This window comes from Schistocerca serialis, chromosome 1 (assembly GCF_023864345.2).
Source record: "Schistocerca serialis cubense isolate TAMUIC-IGC-003099 chromosome 1, iqSchSeri2.2, whole genome shotgun sequence".
In the NCBI taxonomy this organism is placed as follows: domain Eukaryota; kingdom Metazoa; phylum Arthropoda; class Insecta; order Orthoptera; family Acrididae; genus Schistocerca; species Schistocerca serialis.
Window position 1 is genome coordinate 1,261,322,688 of NC_064638.1, and position 24,615 is coordinate 1,261,347,302.

The following is a 24,615-nucleotide window of genomic DNA, read 5'->3' on the forward strand; positions in this document are numbered from 1 at the left end:
CCACCTTGTCTCCATCCCACAGGACAGTTACCAAGGAACAGTTCCCCTGGAATACTATGGATTCATGCCCTCCCATTGGCATGATGCAGAAGGTATCAGGATTCATGAGATCATGGAGTACTCTGCCAATGTGCCAGCATCCAGTGCCGATGGACACGTGCCCTTTTCAGTTGTGGTTGCCAATGTCGTGGTGTTAACGTTGGCACATGCATGAATCGTTGGCTGTGGAGACCCATCATTCGTAGTGTTCGATGCACTGTGTGTTTAGACACACTTGTACCCTGCCCAGTGTTACAAGTCTGATGTTAGTTCCAACACAGTTCATTGCCTTTACTGCTTTATAAGTCTGCCCCACCTACGAGATCCGACAATTGTAATGAGGTGTGACTGATCAACCCCATGACATTTGGATGTGGTTTCACTTCAATTTTGCCATGTGTTGAAGACACTCACCACAGCACTCCTCAAATACCCAACAAGTCGTGCAGTTTCTGAAGTTCAAATTACTTACGGGTTTGCTGCTGGGTGACGTCGTCGAACACCGCCGATATTTCGACAGGAGCACACCCTGCCATTCTCAAAGCACAAATGTGAAGAGGAAGAAATGTGCAAGGAAATTTAATACCTCAGTTCACAGAGGACGTCATCCGGCAGCAAACACGTAAGTTATTTGAACATTCAATTTGCCAGGAAAAGTTAAAGTTTCTGAAGTGCTTGTATCGAGTTTGTGGATCATCACAGTCTGCCCTCAGTTGAATTCAGATTGATGGCTTGCTTTCCACATTTTACACACGGACAGCATGCTCACTGATATGATATTACATGCACTGAACATTTGTCTGACTAGCAGTCATTCTTCGCGAGGTGTTGCTGCTATCGCTTGGATGGTGGTCATAATGTTCTAGGTGATCAGTATATTTATCTAAGAGAATAAATTTGATAAGTTAACGAAAATGAAATATGAGAAGCCAGATTTTTTATAATTGGTAAAAAATTCCTAACATTAAGAGTTGGGGGTGTTAGAACCACCTGAAGGAAGCAAAGAAGTGAAGAATACCTCCGAAGCTGTAGTAACCAAGTAATTCACGAAATTGATCCAAGTAACACAAGTATGGCTTTATGCATAAACCTCTGAACAGTAACAGAAATAAGCACCTCATGGATCCACACATTACGAGCCACAACTGGTGTGAACAGTACAACTGAATGGACACAGAGAGAGTCAATCAGCACTGCTCCGTACATATATATGCACTTGTCACCAGCAGACAGTGTGGCAGAGACTGGGTCACATGCTCGCCTCCCATAGGTGGCCTCCAGCAGATAGCTTATGCTGATACAGTTGGCAGCCAGTTAAATCACTCACACGTGGTGTCATCACACTCGGTGCACTCATACTCACTCACACTAGTAGCAGGATACAGCACACCACTGCCTCATGCACAGTGGGTGCCATGGTGACAGAGGATTTTCTCGTAGCCTAACAATAGTCACATCCATTGACTCTGGAGTGGCAGCAGAGGGTGCTGACAGAGGGGGCAGGACAATGTGCAAGACGAGCATGGGATTATAGGGCCAGAACATGCAGGAGAACAGGCACTTCTGAGGTCAGTGGTCCCCTGCATCACTCGTTGACAGCACTGGAGAGGAGGGTGCCATCACCATCTCTGTGTCATCATCAGCTGGCAGTCCACCCCAGATAACTGAGTAGTCAGCATGACAAAATGTCAATCGTAAGGGCCTGAGTTCAATTCCTGGCTGCGTCGGGAGTTTTTCTCCGCTCAGGGACTGGGTGTTGTGTTGTCCTAATCATCATCATTTCATCCCCATCCATGCACAAGTCACCGAAGTGGCGTCAAATTGAAAGACTTGCATCCGGTGAATGGTCTACCTGACAGGAGGCTCTATTCACACGAAATTTACATTTATCGGCTGGCAGGTCCTAGTGCAGAGGAGATGGGGCTGGACCCACCGGCGAAGATGGCTGAGGTGATGTGGCCAGTAGAGGTGGCCCAACTGGAACAACAGGCTGCAGCAATGGACCTAAGGCTGGATACTGACCAGAGCCTGGTGCCAGGAAGCTGGAATCCCAGGGTGAAGTACATGGAGGAGGCAGCCAATGGGATGGGGGTAGGAAATGACAGGCTCGATGTTGAGGGCGGCAGGGCGGACTGCTGTACAGGGGTCGCACCATAATGCAGTGGGAGTGGCTGGTCTAGGAGATGGTTCTTTTGTGGACAACACCAAAACAAAGTCAAAAACAGAGAGGCAATATTGTAAGGAAAAATGGCTGTGCAGGGGATCCGAAGCTTGTCGCTGCAATTTAAATGGCCAGCCCTGTTGAACAAACTGAACCACCTATCGGAGAACTGGATCAGTAGCAACAGCAGCTCCTATGCACCAGCTCATAATTGGGAAACCATTGACTGCAGTCTGCGTTTCAGTATCATGATGGGAACAAAGCCATTCTTCATGATCAAAGTAAGGATCAGGATCTACAGAAAGACGGGACAAGGCATCCACATTGGCATTTTTAGATATAGGTCAAAAATGGATTTTGTAATTCTAGAGAGACAAGAACAGCAACCAATGTTGTAGGTGGTATGCTGCATTGTTAGGCAAGGAGGTGTGAGGGTTGAACAAAGAAACCAATGGCTTATGGTCAGTAATAAGATGAAACTTGGAGCCATACAAAAATAACATGAAATTTCCAGGGAGCGTAGACTATGGCAAGAGCCTGTTCTTCCACCTGAGAGTAATACCTCTGGGCCAGAGTGAGAGATTTAGAGGTGAAAGCAACAAGGTTGTTCACAGCCATCGGCGTATCGGTACACGTGGACTGCACCGAGGCCATACTGTTAGGCGTCAGTCACCAAAACTATGTGCTGGTCCAGAAAGAATGTAACTAAACAAGGGGCTGAGAGTAGTTGGGATGTCAACATTTTAAAAGCATGTTCGCAGTCTGGGCTCCAGCAAAAAGTTACATTCTTGCTTAGCAAAGAATGCAGTGGGTGGGCAAATGTGACCACCCCCAGCAATAATTTATGGTAGAAGGCTGTCTTCCCTAGGAAGACCTGAAGCACCTTTGAGGATGAGGGGCAAGGCATAAACATAACAGCAGAGATGTGGTCTGGCAGTGGGCGAACCCCACCCCCTGAAACCCTGAACCCCAAATAATCAATGCAAGGTTGAAAAAAACTGAGATATTTTGAGGTTACCCTGTAAGGCTGCAGACTGCAAGACAGAAAACAAAATGAGCAAATTTTGCAAGTGATTGGCTGTAAAGGAGCCCATGACAACAGCATTATCCAGCTTATTAATGTAACTCAGAACAGGCATAGTCCGGTGCTCTAAATATTTGTTGCAGAAAAAAAACACAAGCGCTAGTCACACCAAAAGGAAGGTGCAAATATTAATAGAGACCTAAAAAAGTTATTTATTTTATTTGTTTATTTATTTCATTAACAGTACAGAGTAACCCTCCACCTTAAAATGTAAGGCGGGTCAGATGCTACTAAATATAACAGCAAAGATTTATTACTGTTACAGTCATATTGGTATACAGTTGTTAATGCTATTTTAAATACTATAAAGAACATAATATATAAAAATTTCTCTAAGGTTGCAGAGAATTTAATGCTTTACAATTTTTAAAGTGGTTCTATATCATTTGTTTCAGCCTAGTTGGGGAGAATATAATTTATAATTCATATAATGCAAAAGTAATAAAAAAAAAGGAATACAGTAAGTGTGTTAAAAATAAGTTGCAATATGTAGAGGGAAGTGATAAGCTACACTTAGATGTGTGATATCATTTAAGTAACTTGTTTGTTGGTAATAGCGTATTTCTACAAAAAAGAGTATTCAGAACCAGAACTCACTGAGATCCATCATCCGTAGGAACCTGTAGATATGCTTCAGAAAAATCAATCTTAAAAGATTACTGGCCACCCTAAATTTTTGTCAACAGCTCCTACTGACATGGGAGAGGATACATATCCATAACCGACTGCTCATTGATGGTAGTACTGAAGTCCCCAATGGCTTCTGAACTAGAACCAGCAGAGATGATCATTCACTAGCCATAACATGTTACACCACCCCTAGGGATAGAAGTCTTTCCAATTCTGTTTTTGTGTAATCTTTCAGGGCGACAGGAATAGATTGTGCATGACAAAAATGAGGCCGTGCTGTGGATTTCATAGAAATGTGAGCTGAAAAATTTGTAGCACACCCTATACCTTCCAAAAACAAGCCCAAAAACTCATCATACAATGTTTCCAGTTGAGAATACTAAACCTGATAGACACAAGGTGAACTGTGTCAGTGATAGAAAATTCAAATGCTTGAAATTGGTCCGTCCCAAACAAGTTTTCAGCACCGGCATCAGCACCCACCAGAAATCTGATGGAATGAACCACTGACTTCTCAGAGGCATGTGCCAAAATTGTCCCAACAGCAGAATGTTCTGTTTGCTACAGCTGACCAGTTATACATGACGGTGTCAATGGCCACCAGTCTAAAGTCACGTAGGTTTGAGCCTTCAATAACATCACTCCAGCACCTGTGTTGACCTGTAGCTGGAGCACTTGCTCAAAACACTTAACTCAATAAACAACTTGGGAGACATCACGAGCTTTGGAGTCACACTGTTTACATCCATGTCCATAACCTGAGCAATCTTCAGTGCACGACACATAGAGCTGATGTGGCCTTTCTACAGGCAAGCATTACAAGCAGCCGAACACTTAGCATGCAGAAACTTTTGTACTGGTCATGCTGGACAAAACAGAGAGAACAAGATGGAAACAGAGAATGCTGACGCTGGCGCTGTGGCAGTCATGACTGCTTGGGCGGGCCTTGGTTTGCTCAGTGCTGGGCCCACATGCTTACCACCACCACTGCCACTTCCTCATACAAGCTATCTGTTGTGCTAGTGGGAACACCTTGTGACACCACCGCTTCATTGCCCCATGCTTCAATCTGGTCACCTGCTGCCTGAGAAACTTCTAAAGATTGTGCTATTTGCAAAACTTCTGTCAGTGGGAGGTTTCCATGGAGTAAAGCCCCCTGATGCCCTTCCTCGTCTCGAGCTAAACGGATAATTGTGTCGTGCACCATAGAGTCTGGATAAGAGTTAATATGGGTATTAATAATGAACTGAAATGTCTGGTTAAGGCTGTGACGTTTAGCTGCCCAGGCCTTCTATGGCTGGTTTGGTTTCTTGTGGTATCAGTAGAATTCAGCTCATGCTGCTGAGACACACAATCTTTTGCAATGATAGTTGGATTATAAACTGCACATGTGATCAATAGAAAGAGCTGCAGGTTTCTGTGAAGGGGCAAGCTGACACAGTAATTGATACATTTTAGATGGGATCTACAGGAGGAATAAGGCTTTGTACAAATTAGAGTCTGTCACACTGAAAGACAAAAAATGCTGTCTGAGTCTTCTTTTTTTTTTTTGTAAGTTTCCCAATCCTCCGCTGAATCGTCATATTGACGAAAAGTGGGTGGATGGATCAGTTGAATGGTACCCTGTGTGTTACTGGAAGCCAACAAAGTGGTCATTGCCAAAGTAAAATGTTCAGTAAAGACCAGTAACACGGTGTTCATAATGACTAACGTGATGAAACCACGCTTAGAGATTGCACACACAGAAACTGTTCCAAATTCATCAGCAGTTGTATAGTAACCAAGTAATACATGAAACTGATCCAAGTAACACAAATATTTCTTTATTCATAAACCTCTGAACAAAAACAGAAATACGAGGGTCACTCCAAAAGAAAGGCACACTATTTTTTTTTAAATCCATCTTTTATTCTACATGTTTGAAAGTTTTACAGTGCATAGATACATCCTTTAAGAACAATATTTTCATTTCTCCACATAATTTCCATCCCTCTCAACTGCCTTACACCATCTTGGAACCAGTGCCTGTATACCCGCACAGTAAAATTATGGACCAGCCTGTTGAAGCTACTGGTTGGCAGCATGCACAAGGGAGTCATCATCTTCAAACCTTGTTCCACAAAGAGAGTCTTTCAGTTTCCCAAAGAGATGATTGTCACATGGAGACAGATCAGGACTGTAAGGGGGGGTGTTTCAGGGTTGTCCATATGAGTTTTGTGATCGCTTCCATGGTTTTTTCCATGCCTGTTTTAATGCCAACACTTTCAGTATTCTGCAAACACTTCCTTCCCCAATCCCAATGTAGCCTGACAATTCTTTCTTTCACATGGTGTGTCTGTCATCAGTCACCAATTCGTTAACTCTCTGCACGTTGTCTATAGTGTGTGCAGTACGAGGCCTGCCACTGCGAGGACAATCCTCAATATTGCCGTGCCCGCTTTCATCACGTAACCTGCTTGCCCACCGACTAACTGTCCTGTGATCAACAGTAGCATCTCCATACACCTTTTTCAACCTCTTGTGGATGTTTCCCACTGTCTTACTACTTACTGTATTTTTCATAGCACTGGAATTCTATGATAGCATGTTGCTTCTGACGAACATCAAGTGGAGCAGCCATCTTGAAGACATGCTGTGACGGCGCCATTCACGGGAACAGGTTGAACTAAGTTTGAAAACAAGCGGGAAGGATGTATCTACACACTGTAAAACTTTCACACATGCAGAATGAAAACTGTATTTTTCCAAAAATAGTGTGCATTTATTTTGGTGTGACCCTCGTAAGCATCCTGTGAAGTCACACGTTACGAGACACAAAACAACTGTTGTGAACGGTACAACTGGATGAACGTAGAGCGAGTCAGTCACAGCTGCTCTATGCATATATATATGTGCGAGTCACTGACAGACAGTGCAGCGGAGACAGCGCTATGTGTATGCTTCCCATGGGCGGCCTCTAGCAGCTGGCCCGTGCTTATACAGTTGGCGGTTGATTCAAACACATGAATTTGGTGACAACATACTCACACTTGCATGCACTAGTAGCAGGACACAGCAGAAACAACCAGCACAGGTTATCATTATCCAGATAGTGGGCAAGTGCTCACTTATGGTCTCCCTTTGATTTGAAAATAACCATCCTGAGAAAATGTGGCTTACTGACACCCATATGCTGCAGGCATTGGACACTGGTGGGTCCTCACATTGGAGAAGTAATTTGTGTCTGAAGAAGGCTATATCCAATTTGAAGACATGTTTGTTGTACAGTCTTGCCTTTCTGTTTGGGAGGAGTTGCATTTGAGCTGGGTAGTTACTCAGTATTCCCCAAGTAGATCAAAAGTAACTGTAGTATTCTCGAGAACCCTGATTAAGAACTGAATGTTGATACGCAGCAAGGTCACTAGAACAAGATGCTACATGTGCACACACTCTTATTAATCGGTCTCCTGAGGTGTTGCCAAGTAAAACTAATTTAACATAAATAAAATATTATCAAGTTCAAACTGTCATTTTCATTCATAACAATAGTCATATGTAAATTATATACCTGTATATATAGTGTCACCCAATTGTCAAAATTAAAAGCTATATAAAAATGGGAGTAAAATAAAGTAAAGTAGTACAGCATGATTGGCTGGGAGACCCTGAAGTAAAGTAGTATGGCATGATCAGCTGGGAGACCCCAAAGGACAGGTTCAGCCAGCTGAATTGGAAAGGTGCTCTCCAACCTTTGCACCCACAGGCACCTTTCCTTTGTGAAGTGTGAGGTACTGCGTGGTTGTGGTTTAAGTGTAACTGATAAGTGTAGGTGACTGGTGTGTGAGTGTGTGTGTGTGTGTGTGTGTGTGTGTGTGTGTGTGTGTGTGTGTGTGTGTGGTGTCATGTTTGTGCTGGATGATGATGAGAGAAGGGAAGGGATAAATTCCAGTGCCAGCTCATAGCTCACTCCTCTCAAATAGCACCAAGGGGCCTCCAAGCTTAGCATCCCCATCTGGCAAAAGGATCACCCTCAACAGTGTCACGTGCGCTCACATCACGAGACACTGTGCATGCGTTTGGAATTTAATCCAAGACGTTAGCAGAAAGACTGATGGTCCTGGACTTTACACCACAAAATTTCCTGTCCCCTCTGCCATAAAAACAAAGCATGTGGCATGGTGAATACACACAACACATTAGAAGAAAAAGGCCATTCTCCTTAGACGTACAATCCACGGAGGAAAAAGCATGAGTAACATTCCTACTTCTGTGTGTTGCACAGTAATACTTTGTTTTGGCAGTTAGTGGGCATGGCATTTAGCCTGTCTTCATTAGTATTTGCACATAATAGTGTTGAGATATGTAGAGTTTCCACACTTTTTCTCATTTTCAGAAAACCAGTACATAACCTTCAATGAAATTCCATATATTTGTGGCATAAATTGTGTAATTATTTTTAGTTTCTCTATCTAGTATTGTTTCTTTTGTCTCTTAGCTCCTGCTCGCATCGCATCTTTTTCTCAAGTTTTACGCCGTGCTTTGAAAACGAGTGTGACCATGTCATGCCTGGCAGTTGGAAATCCAACACCTAGTGTGCGGTGGCTCCACAAAAAGAGGACCCTTAAATCCGACTCTAGTTTCAAAATATCACAGGGCTTACTTCACATAACAAGTACGTTGATATGCTCTAAGTATATCTCAATAATTTCACTAGTGAGAAACTAACTATATTTATTATCAAGTTCCTCTTTTTACAAAACTAAGTAAGCCATTTGTCGTGTCTCCTATTAGCTGTGAGCAAAAACCAGAATACGTATAATACGTTCATCATCTTTCTAGTGGCTGTTAACCAGCACCATCTATTAATGTATGCCTGAATAAAATAATAGACCAAAGCTTATGAAGGAAACTAGTTATTTGGTAAAGGAAGTCCCTCAAAGCATGTTACGTCAGTGTGTACTACCCATTAAATATATATAATCGTTTTAGAAGTGCGTATTTATTTCTGACAGGACTGGAGGAAGTAAATGAAGGAAATTATTCCTGTATAGCAAAAAATCTATTTGGTGATGATCAGATAACATACCAAGTTATTGTGCTAATGCCACCTGATACTCCAGTACTTGAAATTCTTGGTTCAGATCATCACACTATCAAACTACAGTGGACCACTCCTAAGGATGGAGGAACACCAATATTAGGTATGTACAAACAATCATAATTTTTATAACTGACATAAATTATGACTAAGAATTTCATTCTTACATTGCATGCAGTTATCTAGAATACCATTTTTTATTTCTTTGGTGACTTTGTGACTATCACCCAGTAAAAGCACATTGTTTCTCATGGTGTTTTTGATGTGGTTACTATACTTTCTGTCCTCTATGGTGTTGGAATGCTATTGGTTTTATTGTCAAATTACAATTTTGGCTGGCAAGGGCCCTAGATTCGTGTAATTTTTATGTGCTCATTCTTCTGACACATATTTTGATCATTTTGTGATAAAGTTTTTGAATGCAGTATATAAGAATTTGTAACTGTAGGTGACATAATGTTCAAACTATTGTGCTTGTCAGCGATCCAACATTTCCTCTGTATGGTGAGTAGCACTCTATCCTTTTCATAATATTATCATTATTCCATTCTGGATTTTCCATTGTTTGACAGCCAATGATTTGTATTGTGAGCAGCACAGATTGCAGTGTTAATTAAAGTTATTCAGAAGTCTAAAAGTTTGTCTTTGAGTTCTAAAATTAATAAACTTGGGTGACTGTGGGAGGAATCTTTAATGAGCACTTTTTGAATGTAGTTGAGGAAAAATACTGAAAGAACATTTCCTTAATTCTACAGATCAGATAGGTGTAGCCCGTATAACAGTACGGGAAGTAAGGAAAACCATAACTTATTTTAAAAGCAAAGCTCAACGGGTACTGAAACATTTCAACAGAACTACTAAAACCCTGCTGAAATCAGATGATAAAGGCAGCCCTGGTTCATATATTCAATAGCTCCCTCAGTCGAGGTATCTTCCTTGCAAGAATGAAATGTACCACTGTAAAGTGACTCTTCAAAAAGATAACGCCACAGATCTTACAAATTATAACCCTAAGCTGAAAATGTGGCACCTGATTGAGTTTGCTGGAGGAAACTTGTTTCCCAATATGGTACTTAGCATTGGAGGAAAGTCTCACTTTGGACTCAATTTTCTAAAAACTTGGAAAATTAATGTATGCTAGGATTGCCAATCACTTTGACAACTTTGATATAAAGAGCACAAAGCCACAGAAAACAGTTATCACTACAACTGCAGCCATATTTTCATTTACAGATAAGGTCTGGGAATGCTTTGCCAAGAAGACATTTCCCTTCGGCATATTTTGTGTCCTGTCTAAGGCTTTCAACTGTATTGACCACAGGATACTTTCAGAAAAAGCCTGCCACTGTGTAATCCCTGGACTGTTTAGTAACTTCCTCAATTCCATGTACAGGACAGACAACAGAAAGTAGTGTTTGATGGAAATAGCATGCTGGTAGGAGGGTAGAGTCTGACTAGAGAATGGTACTAAATGGTGTTGCACAAGGTTCCTTCCTTTGTCCCCTGCTATTCTTGTATGCATCATTGATCTAGCTCTCCCTTCAACAAAGCAGGGAACTTCACATTGTTTGTAGATGACATACAATGTGATAGACAATAAAACATTCACAGACTCATTAGAGTTTAATGCCAACCAGTTACTTTTAAATGTTCTTAACTGACTCGCAGTAAACTATCCAGCAATAAACTCCAACAAAATCTGTTGCATTCAATTCCATTCTGATCACAGGAGCAAACAAAAGAACATAAGAGCCAGTGGATAAAGAAGGTATAATGTTGAAATTGTAAGGTATCCATATAGATAATGGGTTTAACTGGTAACACTACATCCTCCAAACCTTGAAAAGGCTTACTCAGTAACTTTTGGCATCAAGATAATCCCAGATATTGGAGACCTGAATGTCACAAAATCTGACCATTTTAGTTACTTCCATTCACTGATGTGTTATGGAATCATCTTGTGGGACAAAATCAACATCACTGAAAAAAGTCTTCAGAAAAAGATTGTGAGATGTGTCTGGAGTACCTCCAAGAACCTCATGTTGAAATCTTTTTGAGATGACAGGGATATTAACCATTTTATATTATCTCTTTTTGATAATGACATTCATGCTTTACACTCCTTCTCAGTATGAAACAAATGAGACATACCACCATCATAACACAAGAAGGAAATGTGAGATACCTGAAGAATTTTTTCTGTGGTGCAAAAAGTTCAAAAATAAATTAGCACAAAAATCATCAGCTCAATACATTGTGATGTTAAATACCTACAGAAAAATAATCAATTACTTAAAAGTAAACTAAATAAGTTTTTGGTTGAAAAAAGTTTCTATTCTCTGGATGAAATATTTAGGAAGGACTATTTCTCAAATCTTTCAGTGTTTTTCCATTTTAATATCGCTTGCTACTTTAATTAGGCCTTATAAATCACATGTTTTGTGTTGTGAAGCTCATGAAAATGGCTTTTGTACTTAATAAACCAAATACGTAATATTTGAAATTTGTATTTATACTGTTAGATTTTTAATTATTTGAATACAATAATAAATTAAATGTCGTGACCTGTTCTCCATCCAGGTGCTGTAGCACAATATTGGACTGTGAAATATGTATTGAATTAAATAAATAAATGAATAAAATAAAATGAAATAAAATTCCTAGATATCAAAAAGATAGTACTCACTAAGAATATTGCTCCAAGCTGTGGTGCATGCGTTGTGGCACAGCAATTACCGTCACTAGCTGGCGTGCTGCGAGTCACCATGTGGGGAAGCAGCCTACTCACCATATAAAATTCATATGCTTTCCACTGTGTGCCAGCCTAGTCCACTGTAACTAGTTACGACATCACGAATGTTGCACAATACCTTAAAAATAAAGTAAATAATCTGAAAAGTTGATAGCATGTCAGGAGTGATGCTGAAATAATAATGTGTTCATTTTCAGTTTGGTAACTTTAACTGTTTTCGAAATTTGGACGTTTTATGTAAAAATCATCAGCACAGCAGGAAGGAGCTAGAAACTTCAAAATTTATATTTGGATTCCTTTTTCATTGTAATTTAATGGAAACGGCATGCTGGATCTCAGAAAGTAATATTTTGGTAGAAATTCATGATTTTCTGTTTTTGTGTCCTAAAAGTTCGGAAGCAAGATAGATTAAGTAAGTGATTAGATAAAGCTAGGATGTTTAGAGTTAGGTAGAATGGAGATCATCTGTAATAACAAAGATGTGAGAAGTTTCAAAAAGGTAGCTATAAAACTATAGCTGTAGCGTCTCTCCAAAGAGGAAGTTCAGAGCTCATCTATTCTCTCGCCAAAAGTATTTAACCTAGCCCCATTAGAATTTCATTATAGATAGTTACCTGTGTGCTGATTGCACAATTAAATAGAGAGCTTCATTGGCCTTCAGCGAATGAAGCAATTAATTATTTAGTAGCTTGAAGTGGTGTTTTGGCTAGTCAGTAAGGCAAATGTCGTTGGCTGCACCACGGCTATATAAATAAGAGCGTGCGAGCTAGAGTAAGGCCCCAGTTCTCTTCCAGATTCGTATCACTGTGCACTCCATGTCGGAAGCCGTGTCGCTTTTGTGCAGTTTCCAGGAGCAGCCTTGGATGCCGTATTACGTAACTCGATATGCACTTAACAATGAGTTCGATTTGGGGTAAAGTATTAATTATGGAACGACTTCAGTGATTTATTCTCAGTTTGTATATGTCGTATTTTCACATGTCACTTGAGGACAGAGTTTCTGCCATTACTAGCATGGCGTTTGATGAGAGCATTCACTTTGAACATTTACATCGATAACGATTATTGAACAGTTTCTTTATCTAAGGATGATAGGAGCCGCGCAATAGACTCTGAAAAGCAAGAAAAATCTGTTTCCCTGACTGGTTTGCCAGCAACTTACAATATAACTACTTTGTTGGGCTATGAAAGTTAGTTCTTGCTTTAATTTCATGATTACTGAAGATTGAGAGTATCTCTTTGCTGCAGTTTGTGCCCACCTGTAAGAAGGTCTTGGTTTCTCCATAATTTCAGGATTTGCGTGTCTTGATTAATCAGTTATAGTGAAATGATGCAGCTGAAACAGTTGATTTATTTACAGGGTGTTTCAAAAATGACCGGTATATTTGAAACGGCAATAAAAACTAAACGAGCAGCGATAGAAATACACCGTTTGTTGCAATATGCTTGGGACAACAGTACATTTTCAGGCAGACAAACTTTCGAAATTACAGTAATTACAATTTTCAACAACAGATGGCGCTCCGGTCTGGGAAACTCTATAGTACGATATTTTCCACATATCCACCATGCGTAGCAATAATATGGCGTAGTCTCTGAATGAAATTACCCGAAACCTTGGACAATGTGTCTGACGGAATGGCTTCACATGCAGATGAGATGTACTGCTTCAGCTGTTCAATTGTTTCTGGATTCTGGCGGTACACCTGGTCTTTCAAGTGTCCCCACAGAAAGAAGTCACAGGGGTTCATGTCTGGCGAATAGGGAGGCCAATCCATGCCGCCTCCTGTATGTTTCGGATGGCCGAAAGCAATCACACGATCATCGAAATATTCATTCAGGAAATTAAAGACGTCGGCCGTGCGATGTGGCCGGGCACCATCTTGAATAAACCACGAGGTGTTCGCAGTGTCGTCTAAGGCAGTTTGTACCGCCACAAATTCACGAAGAATGTCCAGATAGCGTGATGCAGTAATCGTTTCGGATCTGAAAAATGGGCCAATGATTCCTTTGGAAGAAATGGCGGCCCAGACCAGTACTTTTTGAGGATGCAGGGACGATGGGACTGCAACATGGGGCTTTTTGGTTCCCCATATGTGCCAGTTCTGTTTATTGACAAAGCCGTCCTGGTAAAAATAAGCTTCGTCAGTAAACCAAATGCTGCCCACATGCATATCGCCGTCATCAATCCTGTGCACCATATCGTTAGCGAATGTCTCTCGTGCAGCAATGGTAGCGGCGCTGAGGGGTTGCCGCGTTTGAATTTTGTATGGATAGAGGTGTAAACTCTGGCGCATGAGACGATACGTGGACGTTGGCACCATTTGGACTGCAGCTGCAACACGGCGAACGGAAACCTGAGGCCGCTGTTGGATCACCTGCTGCACTAGCTGCGCGTTGCCCTCTGTGGTTGCCGTACGCGGTCGCCCTACCTTTCCAGCACGCTCATCCGTCACGTTCCCAGTCCGTTGAAATTTTTCAAACAGATCCTTTATTGTATCACTTTTCGGTCCTTTGGTTACATTAAACCTCCGTTGAAAACTTCGTCTTGTTGCAACAACACTATGTTCTAGGCGGTGGAATTCCAACACCAGAAAAAACCTCTGTTCTAAGGAATAAACCATGTTGTCTACAGCACACTTGCACGTTGTGAACAGCACACGCTTACAGCAGAAAGACGACGTACAGAATGGCACACCCACAGACTGCGTTGTCTTCTATATCTTTCACATCACTTGCAGCGCCATCTGTTGTTGAAAATTGTAACTACTGTAATTTCGAAAGTTTGTCCGCCTGAAAATGTACTGTTGTCCCAAGCATATTGCAACAAACGGTGTATTTCTATCGCTGCTCGTTTAGTTTTTATTGTCGTTTCAAATATACTGGTCATTTTTGAAACACCCTGTAAAATTATTGTTTATTTGCATTACAAATTTACACATGTTTCATGTCAGAATGTAGACGTATCACTGACACTTACAAAACCTGTGATGAAACTGAGCCTCGTCGGCTGCTGGCATCATTCCTTATATTCCTGTCAATAATGAAAACATGAATATATACAGAGTGTAATACAGAAATTTAGATGTTTCAATTAAAAGTTACAAAGTTTTCCAGAAAAAGTTACAGAATTTGAATTTATAAATCGTAACAATAGTTTCAGACTTATAAACAAATCAAAATAATATGATTAAAATTGCCAAAGTACTGAAAATACATTTCCACAATAATACAAGATTCATAAAACATTTAATAACTTTATAATTACAGATTGCTGGTTCTCTGTATATTGCTTAATGTTAACAACCTTTAGAATTCTCTGCATAAAGTGTTAATTTTAGTATTTGTTAATTTTCATTAAGCATATTTTAGAATATAAACTGTATTTCATGACAATTCCATCATAATTCATCATAACTGTACACAGCGTACCAGTTTTTCATCAGTTTTGTCAATAAACAACATTACAGCATATGCTCGTTAAGATTTCTGATATGAGTCTATGCTACATTGCACATTGACTGTCTGTTTAAAAATGCCACAAAGTCACGTGGCATCATTTGGCTTCTGAATCACCATCCAAGGGGTGGCCCACTGACTAGATGAAATAGTAGAAACAATGCTGAGTTCTTGCCAATGCTGCAACTTGCCATTGACAATGTCATGCATAGTGAAGAGAATTGGCACAGGGGTTACAAAATTTAGGAATTGCTTCAGGGAGGCATGATCCTCAAAAGATGTATTCTCAAACAGCTTGCCATACAACTGTAGTAAAAGTCCAAATCTTGAAAGGGGACCAATTGGTACTCTAAATGGACTTAATTACTAGCAATTAATGAACATCCAGCATGCTGGAATAGCTGTGGGTCAGCAACTTCTGTTAATCAGTACAGTGAAAAACCAGTCCAAAGTTGCAAATTTCACTTTTTTTATTCACTTGAGGACTAGTTTCGGGCTGAGACCCATCATAACCTAGTCAAGAACAGTATTTCCAAAAATGCAAGAACATGTCAGAAATGTGCAAACGAACAGTTACAGCACAGACAGTTATATGTTCGCACAGCTCTCGTACAAGATAAGTAATTTAAGTAGTAATAAACTGTTTTTAACACTTTAAACTAATTAATTACGTTAATTATAGTGCTCTTCAAGCGTACCATTAAAGGTTTTTGTCTTACTCGCGTATTTTCACAGTAATCACGTAAAGTTCGTTTTGTTTTCATATCGCAGCCAGGCCGAACTTTTGAGCTTTCAGATTAAACTTCATACCGCAATTTTAAGTGCATTTACTGATCGTTTAGTGTGCTAAATACATTTGCTGCCCTTTTATATCTGCAGAGTATAGTCATCTCTTAAGTAATTTCCACTAAAAAACTTCTGAACCACTGTTTACATAGTCGCGAGTAGGCCTAATTTTTCGTACACGTATTTTCATTGTTTTCCGGTAACTTAATTGTCTTTCTGTCACTAAAATCGATTTGTACCATGAGTGTAAAGTGCCTGACATGCCGTAGAATCGTTAGCTCCGGGGTCTGGTGTGATGGATGTAGTAACTTTTTTCATTGGGGTGATTGTAGTGACGTGGGAATTGGGAAAATGAGCGAGACTCATCAGTGGTTCTGTAGGCTATGCGGTAGAGATAGAAAGATTGTGGAACAGGAGGGGAAAATTGCTGCCCTTCAGGCTGAGTTAGATGAGGTTAGGCAAGAAATTGGCAGGTTAAGGGGGGAGAAGGGTAAACAGGGGTGGGAAGTGGCAACAGGCATAAGGAACAGGCCAAGAAATTCTTCTGACAGCTTTGTTATTAATGTACAAAATAGGTTTGACCTGTTGCCTCAGTGAGAAACTGATGAGCCTCTCACAGATGTAGATGTAGACAGGGCTCAACAAGCTTTCAGCAGCAAATTGAATAAGAATGTAGGGAAGTCTGCAAAGAGAAAGAAAGTCTTGTTGCTAGGTAGTTCGCATGCTAGGGGTGTGGGCCAACTTCTGCAGGATGAATTAGGGTCAGAATACCAGGTCATAAGTTTTTTCAAACCTAGTGCTGGACTGAGGCAGGTTACAGAGGATTTAGGTTCACTATGTAGAGGCTTTACTAAGGACGATTCCGTGGTTATTGTGGGTGGGCCGGGCAACAGTATTGACAGAGATCCGGGATACAGCATAGAGTGTGACCTGGCAAAAATTGCATCAACATTGAGTCGTACCAGTGTTGGGTTTGTGTCGGTTCTGGAGCGCCACGACCGACCTCATTTGAGCTCTTCTGTCAAGAGAGTTAATTTGGAGTTGAAACGGCTACTTGGATCTGGTGCAGGGTCACACATTGGTGTGGTTCCTGTTGATTCACTCTGTAGGTGGGACTATACTAGACATGGCCTGCACCTCAACAAGAAAGGGAAGGGTAAACTGGCTGGGCTGATAGCAGGAAACTTAAAGGGGGCAGGAACTACATCTCATGTTGGAAACTCTTGTTTATTGTAAGATCAGTGTCCAGTGGGAAACTCAGCCAGGCAGGTACTAAAGATGTTAAAAAAGTTCAAGATACTCACAAAAGTAAAGTGAAAAATAATGTTAGTATATTTCATCAAAATATTGGGGGATTGAAGAATAACATTGATGAGCTTCTGCTTTGTTTAGAAGATATAGAAACTGAGAATGTAATAGATGTACTATGCCTGTCTGAGAATCACATTGTCACTGATATGCAAAAGGCTAGCATCAATGGGTACAAATTAGCTGCACATGTAAGTAGAGATAATATGATGAGAGGAGGAGTTGCCATATATGTCAAAAGCTTCCACAGTGTAAAAAATTTAGAAACTAAAAAATTTTGTGTAGAGCAACATATGGAAGCATGTGCCACTGAACTTAAACTAAATGATGGCACTTTCATAATTGTAACAGTGTATTGGATGCTTTGTTGTGCTATCTGTCAGACAGGGGGAAACAAAAATATCATTTGTGGGGATTTCAATGTTGACTCCCTGAAAGAGTGTAATAGGAAGAATGACCTTGTAGTATTGCTCAGTTCTTTCAATTTGAGCTCCATCATTGATTTTCCTACTCGGATAACAAAGAGCAGTAGTACATTAATAGATAACTTTTTTATAGACCAAGATAAGTTTAAGGACATAAATGCTTATCCTGTTGAGAATGGTCTTTCAGATCATGGTGCACAGCTAGTTACAGTACATAACATAGCTCCATGCAGTATATCAAATCAGACTTTCAAAGCAGTGCGTTCAATTAACAATATAAATATTGCAAACTTCAGGGAAAGCCTACAGCAACTAGACTGGGATGAAGTGTATAAGGAACCTGATGCAAACTTGAAATATAGCTTATTTCACGATACATTTTTAAGGGTATTTGAAAATTGTTTTCCCAATAAAATAATTAAACATAATTCCAAGAAAACATATAAAAAAACCATGGCTAACTAAAGGAATAAGAATATCTTGCAACCGTAAAAGAGAACTGTATCTAACAGCAAGAGGGAGTACTGACCGCGAAATTGTTCAATATTGTAAAAACCATTGTGCGGTACTAAGAAAAGTTATTAAAAAGTCCAGAAGCATGTGTATCATGTCTGAGATCAGTAACCCTGATAATAAAATTAAAGCAATTTGGAATATTATTGAAAGGGAAATAGAGCAACCAAGAGCACAGGAAGACTTCAGTGCCATAAAACTGAATGACAAGTGTACTAACAAACAATCACAAATTGAAAATACTTATCATTTTTTAAATGTTGTGGAGAAAATAGGATCTAGATCTTCACTAGAAGAGGCAAGGCTACTAATAGAAGAGGCCATACCTGTGCAGTTTGAAACAACTGTAATTCCACCAACCTCTCCCTCTGAAATCAGTAAAATAATAAACTCACTGAAAAGTAAAAGCTCTTATGGAATTGATGGGATTTCCAGCAAGGTACTTAAAGCTTGTTCCCCACAGATAAGTAGGATTCTCAGCCACATATGAATAGCTCTTTGGAGCAGGGTGTTTTCCCCGATAGACTGAAATATGCCATTGTAAAACCATTGCGTAAAAAGGGGGATACGTCGGATGTGAACAACTACCGCCCAATCTCTCTTCTGACAGCTCTATCAAAAATTTTTGAGAAAGTAATGTATTCAAGAGTAGCCTCCCATATTTGTAAAAATAAAGTACTAACAAAATGTCAGTTCGGTTTTCAGAAAGGCTTTTCAACAGAAAATGCTATATATGCTTTCACTGATCAAATATTAAATGCTCTGAATAACCGGACATCACCCATTGGTATTTTTTGTGATCTCTCAAAGGCCTTTGATTGTGTAAATCATGGAATTCTTTTAGATAAGCTAAATCATTATGGTTTGAGGGGGGCAGTGCACAAATGGTTTAATTCATACTTAACTGGAAGAATGCAGAAAGTTGAAATAAGTGGTTCATGTAATGTTAAAACAACAGCTGATTCCTCAAACTGGGGGGCTATCAAGTACGGGGTCCCACAGGGTTCGGTCTTAGGTCCTTTACTGTTCTTGATATACATTAATGACTTACCATTCCACATTGATGAAGATGCAAAGTTAGTTCTTTTTGCTTATGATACAAGTATAGTAATAACATCCAAAAACCAAAAACTAAGTTATGTAATTGTAAATGATATTTTTCACAAAATTATTCAGTGGCTCTCAGCAAACGGACTGTATTTAAATTTTGATAAAACACAGTATATACAGTTCTGTACAGTAAGTGGCACAACTCCAGTAATAAATATAGACTTTGAACAGAAGTCTGTAGCTAAGGTAGAATTTTCAAAATTTTTAGGTGTGTCCATTGATGAGAGGTTAAACTGGAAGCAACACATTGATGGTCTGGAGAAACATCTGAGTTCAGCTATGTATGCTATTAGGGTTATTGCAAATTTTGGTGATAAGAATCTCAGTAAATTAGCTTACTATGCCTACTTTCATTCACTGCTTTCGTATGGCATCATATTCTGGGGTAATTCATCGTTGAGTAGAAAAGTATTCATTGCTCAAAAATGTGTAATCAGAATAATTGCTGGAGCCCACCCACGGTCATCCTGCAGACATCTATTTAAGGATCTAGGGATCCTCACAGTTTATATATTCACTTATGAAATTTGCTGTTAATAATCCAGCCCAGTTCAAAAGTAATAGCAGTGTGCATAGCTATAAACCCCCCCCCCCCCCCCCTCGCCACAACACACACACACACTCATAAAAGCGTACATTGTTTATTATAAAATACAAGCTGACATAGTGACTGTTGCAATCCAAGGCCATGCATCTAAATTAATTAGGCTAATCATTGCTCCTGTATCCACCTGAAACTCAACTGGTCACTCATTTTCTGCCAACATTAGCAGAATACTCTGGGGTGATGGTTGTTGGGTGTTGGAGTCAGCCTCCGAACCCAGGGGAACTGTGGGGCCACTGCTGATTGGCCTTTTGGGTGAGTTACGGCCTTTTAAGTGAGTTACAGTTGAAAGTGTTGTGACGTAACAAGACTGTTACGCCACACTGAAGTAGCCGAAAGAAAGGCACGCGTACACACACGCCGACGGGCGTCAATTCTGGAACAAGATACGTTATGACTGCTATCAAGAAAATACGTAGCTTTGGAATATACTTAACTTTATTTACTCCTTGCGATACATCTCTCTGGACTATACAAATGAGACTCGTAAGATACATGCACTGTTACAATTGGCGCCTTGCTAGGTCATAGCCATGGACTTAGCAGAAGGCTATTCTAACTGACTCTCGGCAAATGAGAGGAAGGCTTTGTCCGTATTGTCGCTAGCAATGTCGTCGTACAACTGGGGCGAGTGCTCTATCGTATATCGAGACTTGCCTTGTGGTGGCGCTAGGTCTGCGATCACACAGTGGCGACACGCGGGTCCGACATGTACTAAATGGACCGCGGCCGATTTAAGCTACCACCTAGCAAGTGTGGTGTCTGGCGGTGACACCACAGAAAGTTTTACATTGAGCTGACAATTTGGATGGCAAAATACTTCTAATTAACAGGTATATATTTTTAATTACAAAGGTCACAGTAATTTTTATGTTTTCATAGTGAAATACAAGATGTTCAATTTAACAACAATTGAATTATTTTTTTCTTTACTTATGGCCTTAATAAAAAGAGTTCCTACCATATATTGAGAGATGAAATTAATTAGATGCCAAATCAAATATGTGCCATCAGCCCACATTTAAAACTAACAGCTAATATCACTGTCCTCATCTCATAGCTCGTACCATCTAGTACACATGCAAGGAAGACAGAAATGTACCAAAATTTACCAAAATTCTTCACAAAGGCTGAGATTTACATGTGTTTATCTCTCCAACTAATTCCTTCACAAAGCTCAAATTTTCACAATCTGTCCATAAATTCATCTGCTTTCATGGTGATATAAACCGAATGCAAAATAACAGTACCTTCTTCATTTTACATATAACTTTTTCAGACATATTCAACATGATCTGCGCATCTGACAGCGAGACAACGACTGCCTCAATGCCGTTGCTCACAGCGCATACTGGTATACTACTACACAGGAAAGACTTCACTCTGATTGGTTGATCACATGAACAGCCAATCAGATCAGTCTTTCAAGATCATATTCGCGCCTAAACTGTTTTACTCCAGTCAAGATTCACAGATGCATTTACATCATTTTATGCTGCAGATATTAATAAAATGTTCCACCAAACCAAACGAAATGAAAACTAATCCTGTAATAACTTTAGAAAAACATTACTTTACAAATAACTATTCTGGCTGCCTTCTTACAAAAACATGCACTCTTGGACATACGTCATCAGCAAGGAAGTACAGCTTTCATTGCAACAGCTTGTTGCACACTTTCCCATGACCAAGTTACATAACATTTAACAGGAGATATTACTGAATCTTTACGTATGTCCCGCATACACACTCTCATTTACTCTCATTTATGTACACAACAAAACAAATAGTTATTAAATGAATATTAATTCTTACTGAATTCTCTATTTCAAAAACGGAAAATAGGGAACATTATTTAAGTACAAAAATTCAAACATACTGACCTAACTTTTGCAAACTTCAGTAATGATTCCACTGACAGCAAAGGACAAACTGTTATGCATCCAAACTGACTTTAACTTACTAGCATCGGTTTTTGGTATTTTTGGTACTCTCTACTACAACCATCATCAGTTATTTTCCTCCCCAAATAGCAAAACTCATTTACTACTGTAAGTGTCTCATTACCTAATCTAATTCCCTCAGCATCACCCAACTTAATTTGACTACATTCCAAAATCCTCATTTTGCTTTTGTCGATGTTCATCTTATATCCTTTCAAGACACTGTCCATTCTGTTCAACTGCTCTCCCAGGTCCTTTGCTGTCTCCAACAGAATTACAGTGTCATTGGTGAACATCTAAGTTTTTATTTCTTCTCCATGGATTTTAATTCCTACTCCAAATTTTTCTTTTGTTTCCTTTGCTGCTTGGTCATTATACAGATTGAATAACATCGGGAATAGGCTACAACCCTGTCTCACTCCCTTCCCAACCACTGCTTCCCTTCCATGCCCCTCAATTCTTATAACTGCCATCTGGCTTCTGCACAAATTGTAAATAGCCTTTCGCTCCCTGCCACCCTCACAATTTAAAAGAGAGTACTCCAGTCAACATTGTCAAAAGCCTTCTCTATGTCTACAAATGCTAGAAACATAGGTTTGCCTTTCCTTAATCTATTTTCTAAGATAAGTCATAGGGTCAGTATTGCCTCACGTGTTCCAACATTTCTACGGAATCCAAACTGATCTTCCCCGAGGTCGGCTTCTACCAGTTTTTCCATTTGTCTGTAAAGAATTCGTGTTAGTATTTTGCAGCCGTGACTTAATAAACTGATAGTTCAGTAATTTTCACATCTGTCAACCCATGCTTTCTTTGGGATTGGAATTATTATATTCTTCTTGAAGTCTGAGGGTGTTTCGCCTGTCTCATACCTCTTGCTCACCAGATGGTAAAATTGTGTCAGGGCTGGCTCTCCCAAGGCTACCAGTAGTTCTGATGGAATGTTGTCTACTCCCAGGGACTTGTTTCGACTAGGTCTTTCAGTGCTCTGTCAAACTCTTCATGCAGTATCAAATCCCCTATTTCATCTTCATCTACATTCTCTTCCATTTCTATAATATTGTCCTCAAGAACATCACCCTTGTATAGACCCTCTATATACTCCTTCCACCTTTATGCTTTCCCTTCTTTGCTTGGAACTGGGTTTCCATCTGAGCTCTTGATATTCATACAAGCGGTTCTCTTTTCTCCAAAAGTCTCTTTAATTTTTCTGTAGGCAGTATCTGTCTTACCCCTAGTGAGATATGCCTCTACATCCTTACATTTGTCCTCTAGCCATCCCTGCTTAGCCATTTTGCACTTTCTGTCGGTCTCATTTTTGAGACGTTTGTATTCCTTTTTGCCTGCTTCATTTACTGCATTTTTATATTTCCTCCTTTCACCAATTAAATTCAATATATCTTCTGTTACCCAAGGATTTCTATTAGCCCATGTCTTTTTACCTACTTGATCCTCTGCTGCCTTCACTATTTCGCCCCTCAGAGCAACCCATTCTTCTTCTACTGTATTTCTTTCTCCCATTCCTGTCAATTGTTCCCTAATGCTCTCCCTGAAACTCTCTACAATCTCTCTTTCACAAGTACTGAAGAAATTTTTAGGCAACCATAGGCTGAGACCTATCATGATATTGTACAAGATCTACTGAGATCATTAGCATCTTATTCTTGAATGATCATTTGGACTTCTTGTTGGATGAAGTTAGTGCCATTAGTGATTGAAATAGACAATGGTTCCACCAGTAAATTTCTCAAATGGATAAGTGTTTTAGTGATTATTCATTTCCCTTTATGTGATTTTGTTGATGTAATAGTGAACCATGTTTTATGCAGAACAAAATACAGTGTGCCCCCGAAGTCTCTCTGCTGCGGCAAGCTGCTTATGTCTCATCTAGCAGGGCATATAAAGTTGGCAGCACATTCATGTCGCTCTATAAGCCAGGGGTCGAGATTCATTGCTAGTGGCTGCAGTTATGTCAGAAGGTGGGATTGAACATTATTACAATTAAAACAGTGAAATTTAGTAATTTCAATTCAACACACTGCTCTCACCTATATCACAGTAGGTGCTGGAAATGTTTACCTCTTTCTTGAAGGCATAGTTCAACACATTTACATTTATTAGCAAACCCCCTTACCAGTGTTCCATGTGTAACTGTATGCAGATAATCAGTTGTTACTGTCTTCAGTTCATCTATTGTCTTTGGGTTATTTTTATACACAAATGTTTTAGCAGTATACCAAAGGAAATAGTCTGGCAGAGACAGATCCGATGATCCCAGGGGCCAGAGACCTTTCATAATTACTCTGTCTCCAAAGATTTTATGAAAAAGTCGGAGGGTCTGATACGCCATATGAGCAGTAGTATTTTAATCTTGTTAAAAATAAATGAGTGATGTCATTCTCATTCAGCAGAGCAATAAATGGATAAATTATCTGGGAACAGTAGACATCCTAAGTGACAGTAGTATAAAAAAAGATAGGCTCTATAATCCATGCTCGTATTGTGGCAACCCATACCCCAAGTTTATCTACATGCAATGGCATTTCCCTTAACGCATGTGGATTTTCTGATGACCAAATTCGTGAGTTTTGGGAATTAATGTAGCCAGATAGGTGAAACCAAGCCTCATCAGTAAAAAAGGTTTGATCTAAAACATCAGCTCTATGCTGCTTAGCAAATCACTGAAACCATTCACAATAGACTATTTGTTTTGCATGGTCTGTACAA

At 39.8% G+C, this 24,615-nt stretch overlaps 1 protein-coding gene across 1 annotated transcript in view; it reads left to right on the forward strand.

Moving 5' to 3' along the window:
- The window catches only part of LOC126456806 (Down syndrome cell adhesion molecule-like protein Dscam2), a 567,168-nt gene that overhangs the window by 490,597 nt on the left and 51,956 nt on the right, over window positions 1–24,615 (forward strand). The window contains 2 exon segments of the mRNA XM_050092599.1: window positions 8,389–8,565; window positions 8,906–9,094. Coding sequence (XP_049948556.1) covers window positions 8,389–8,565; window positions 8,906–9,094 — 366 coding nt within the window.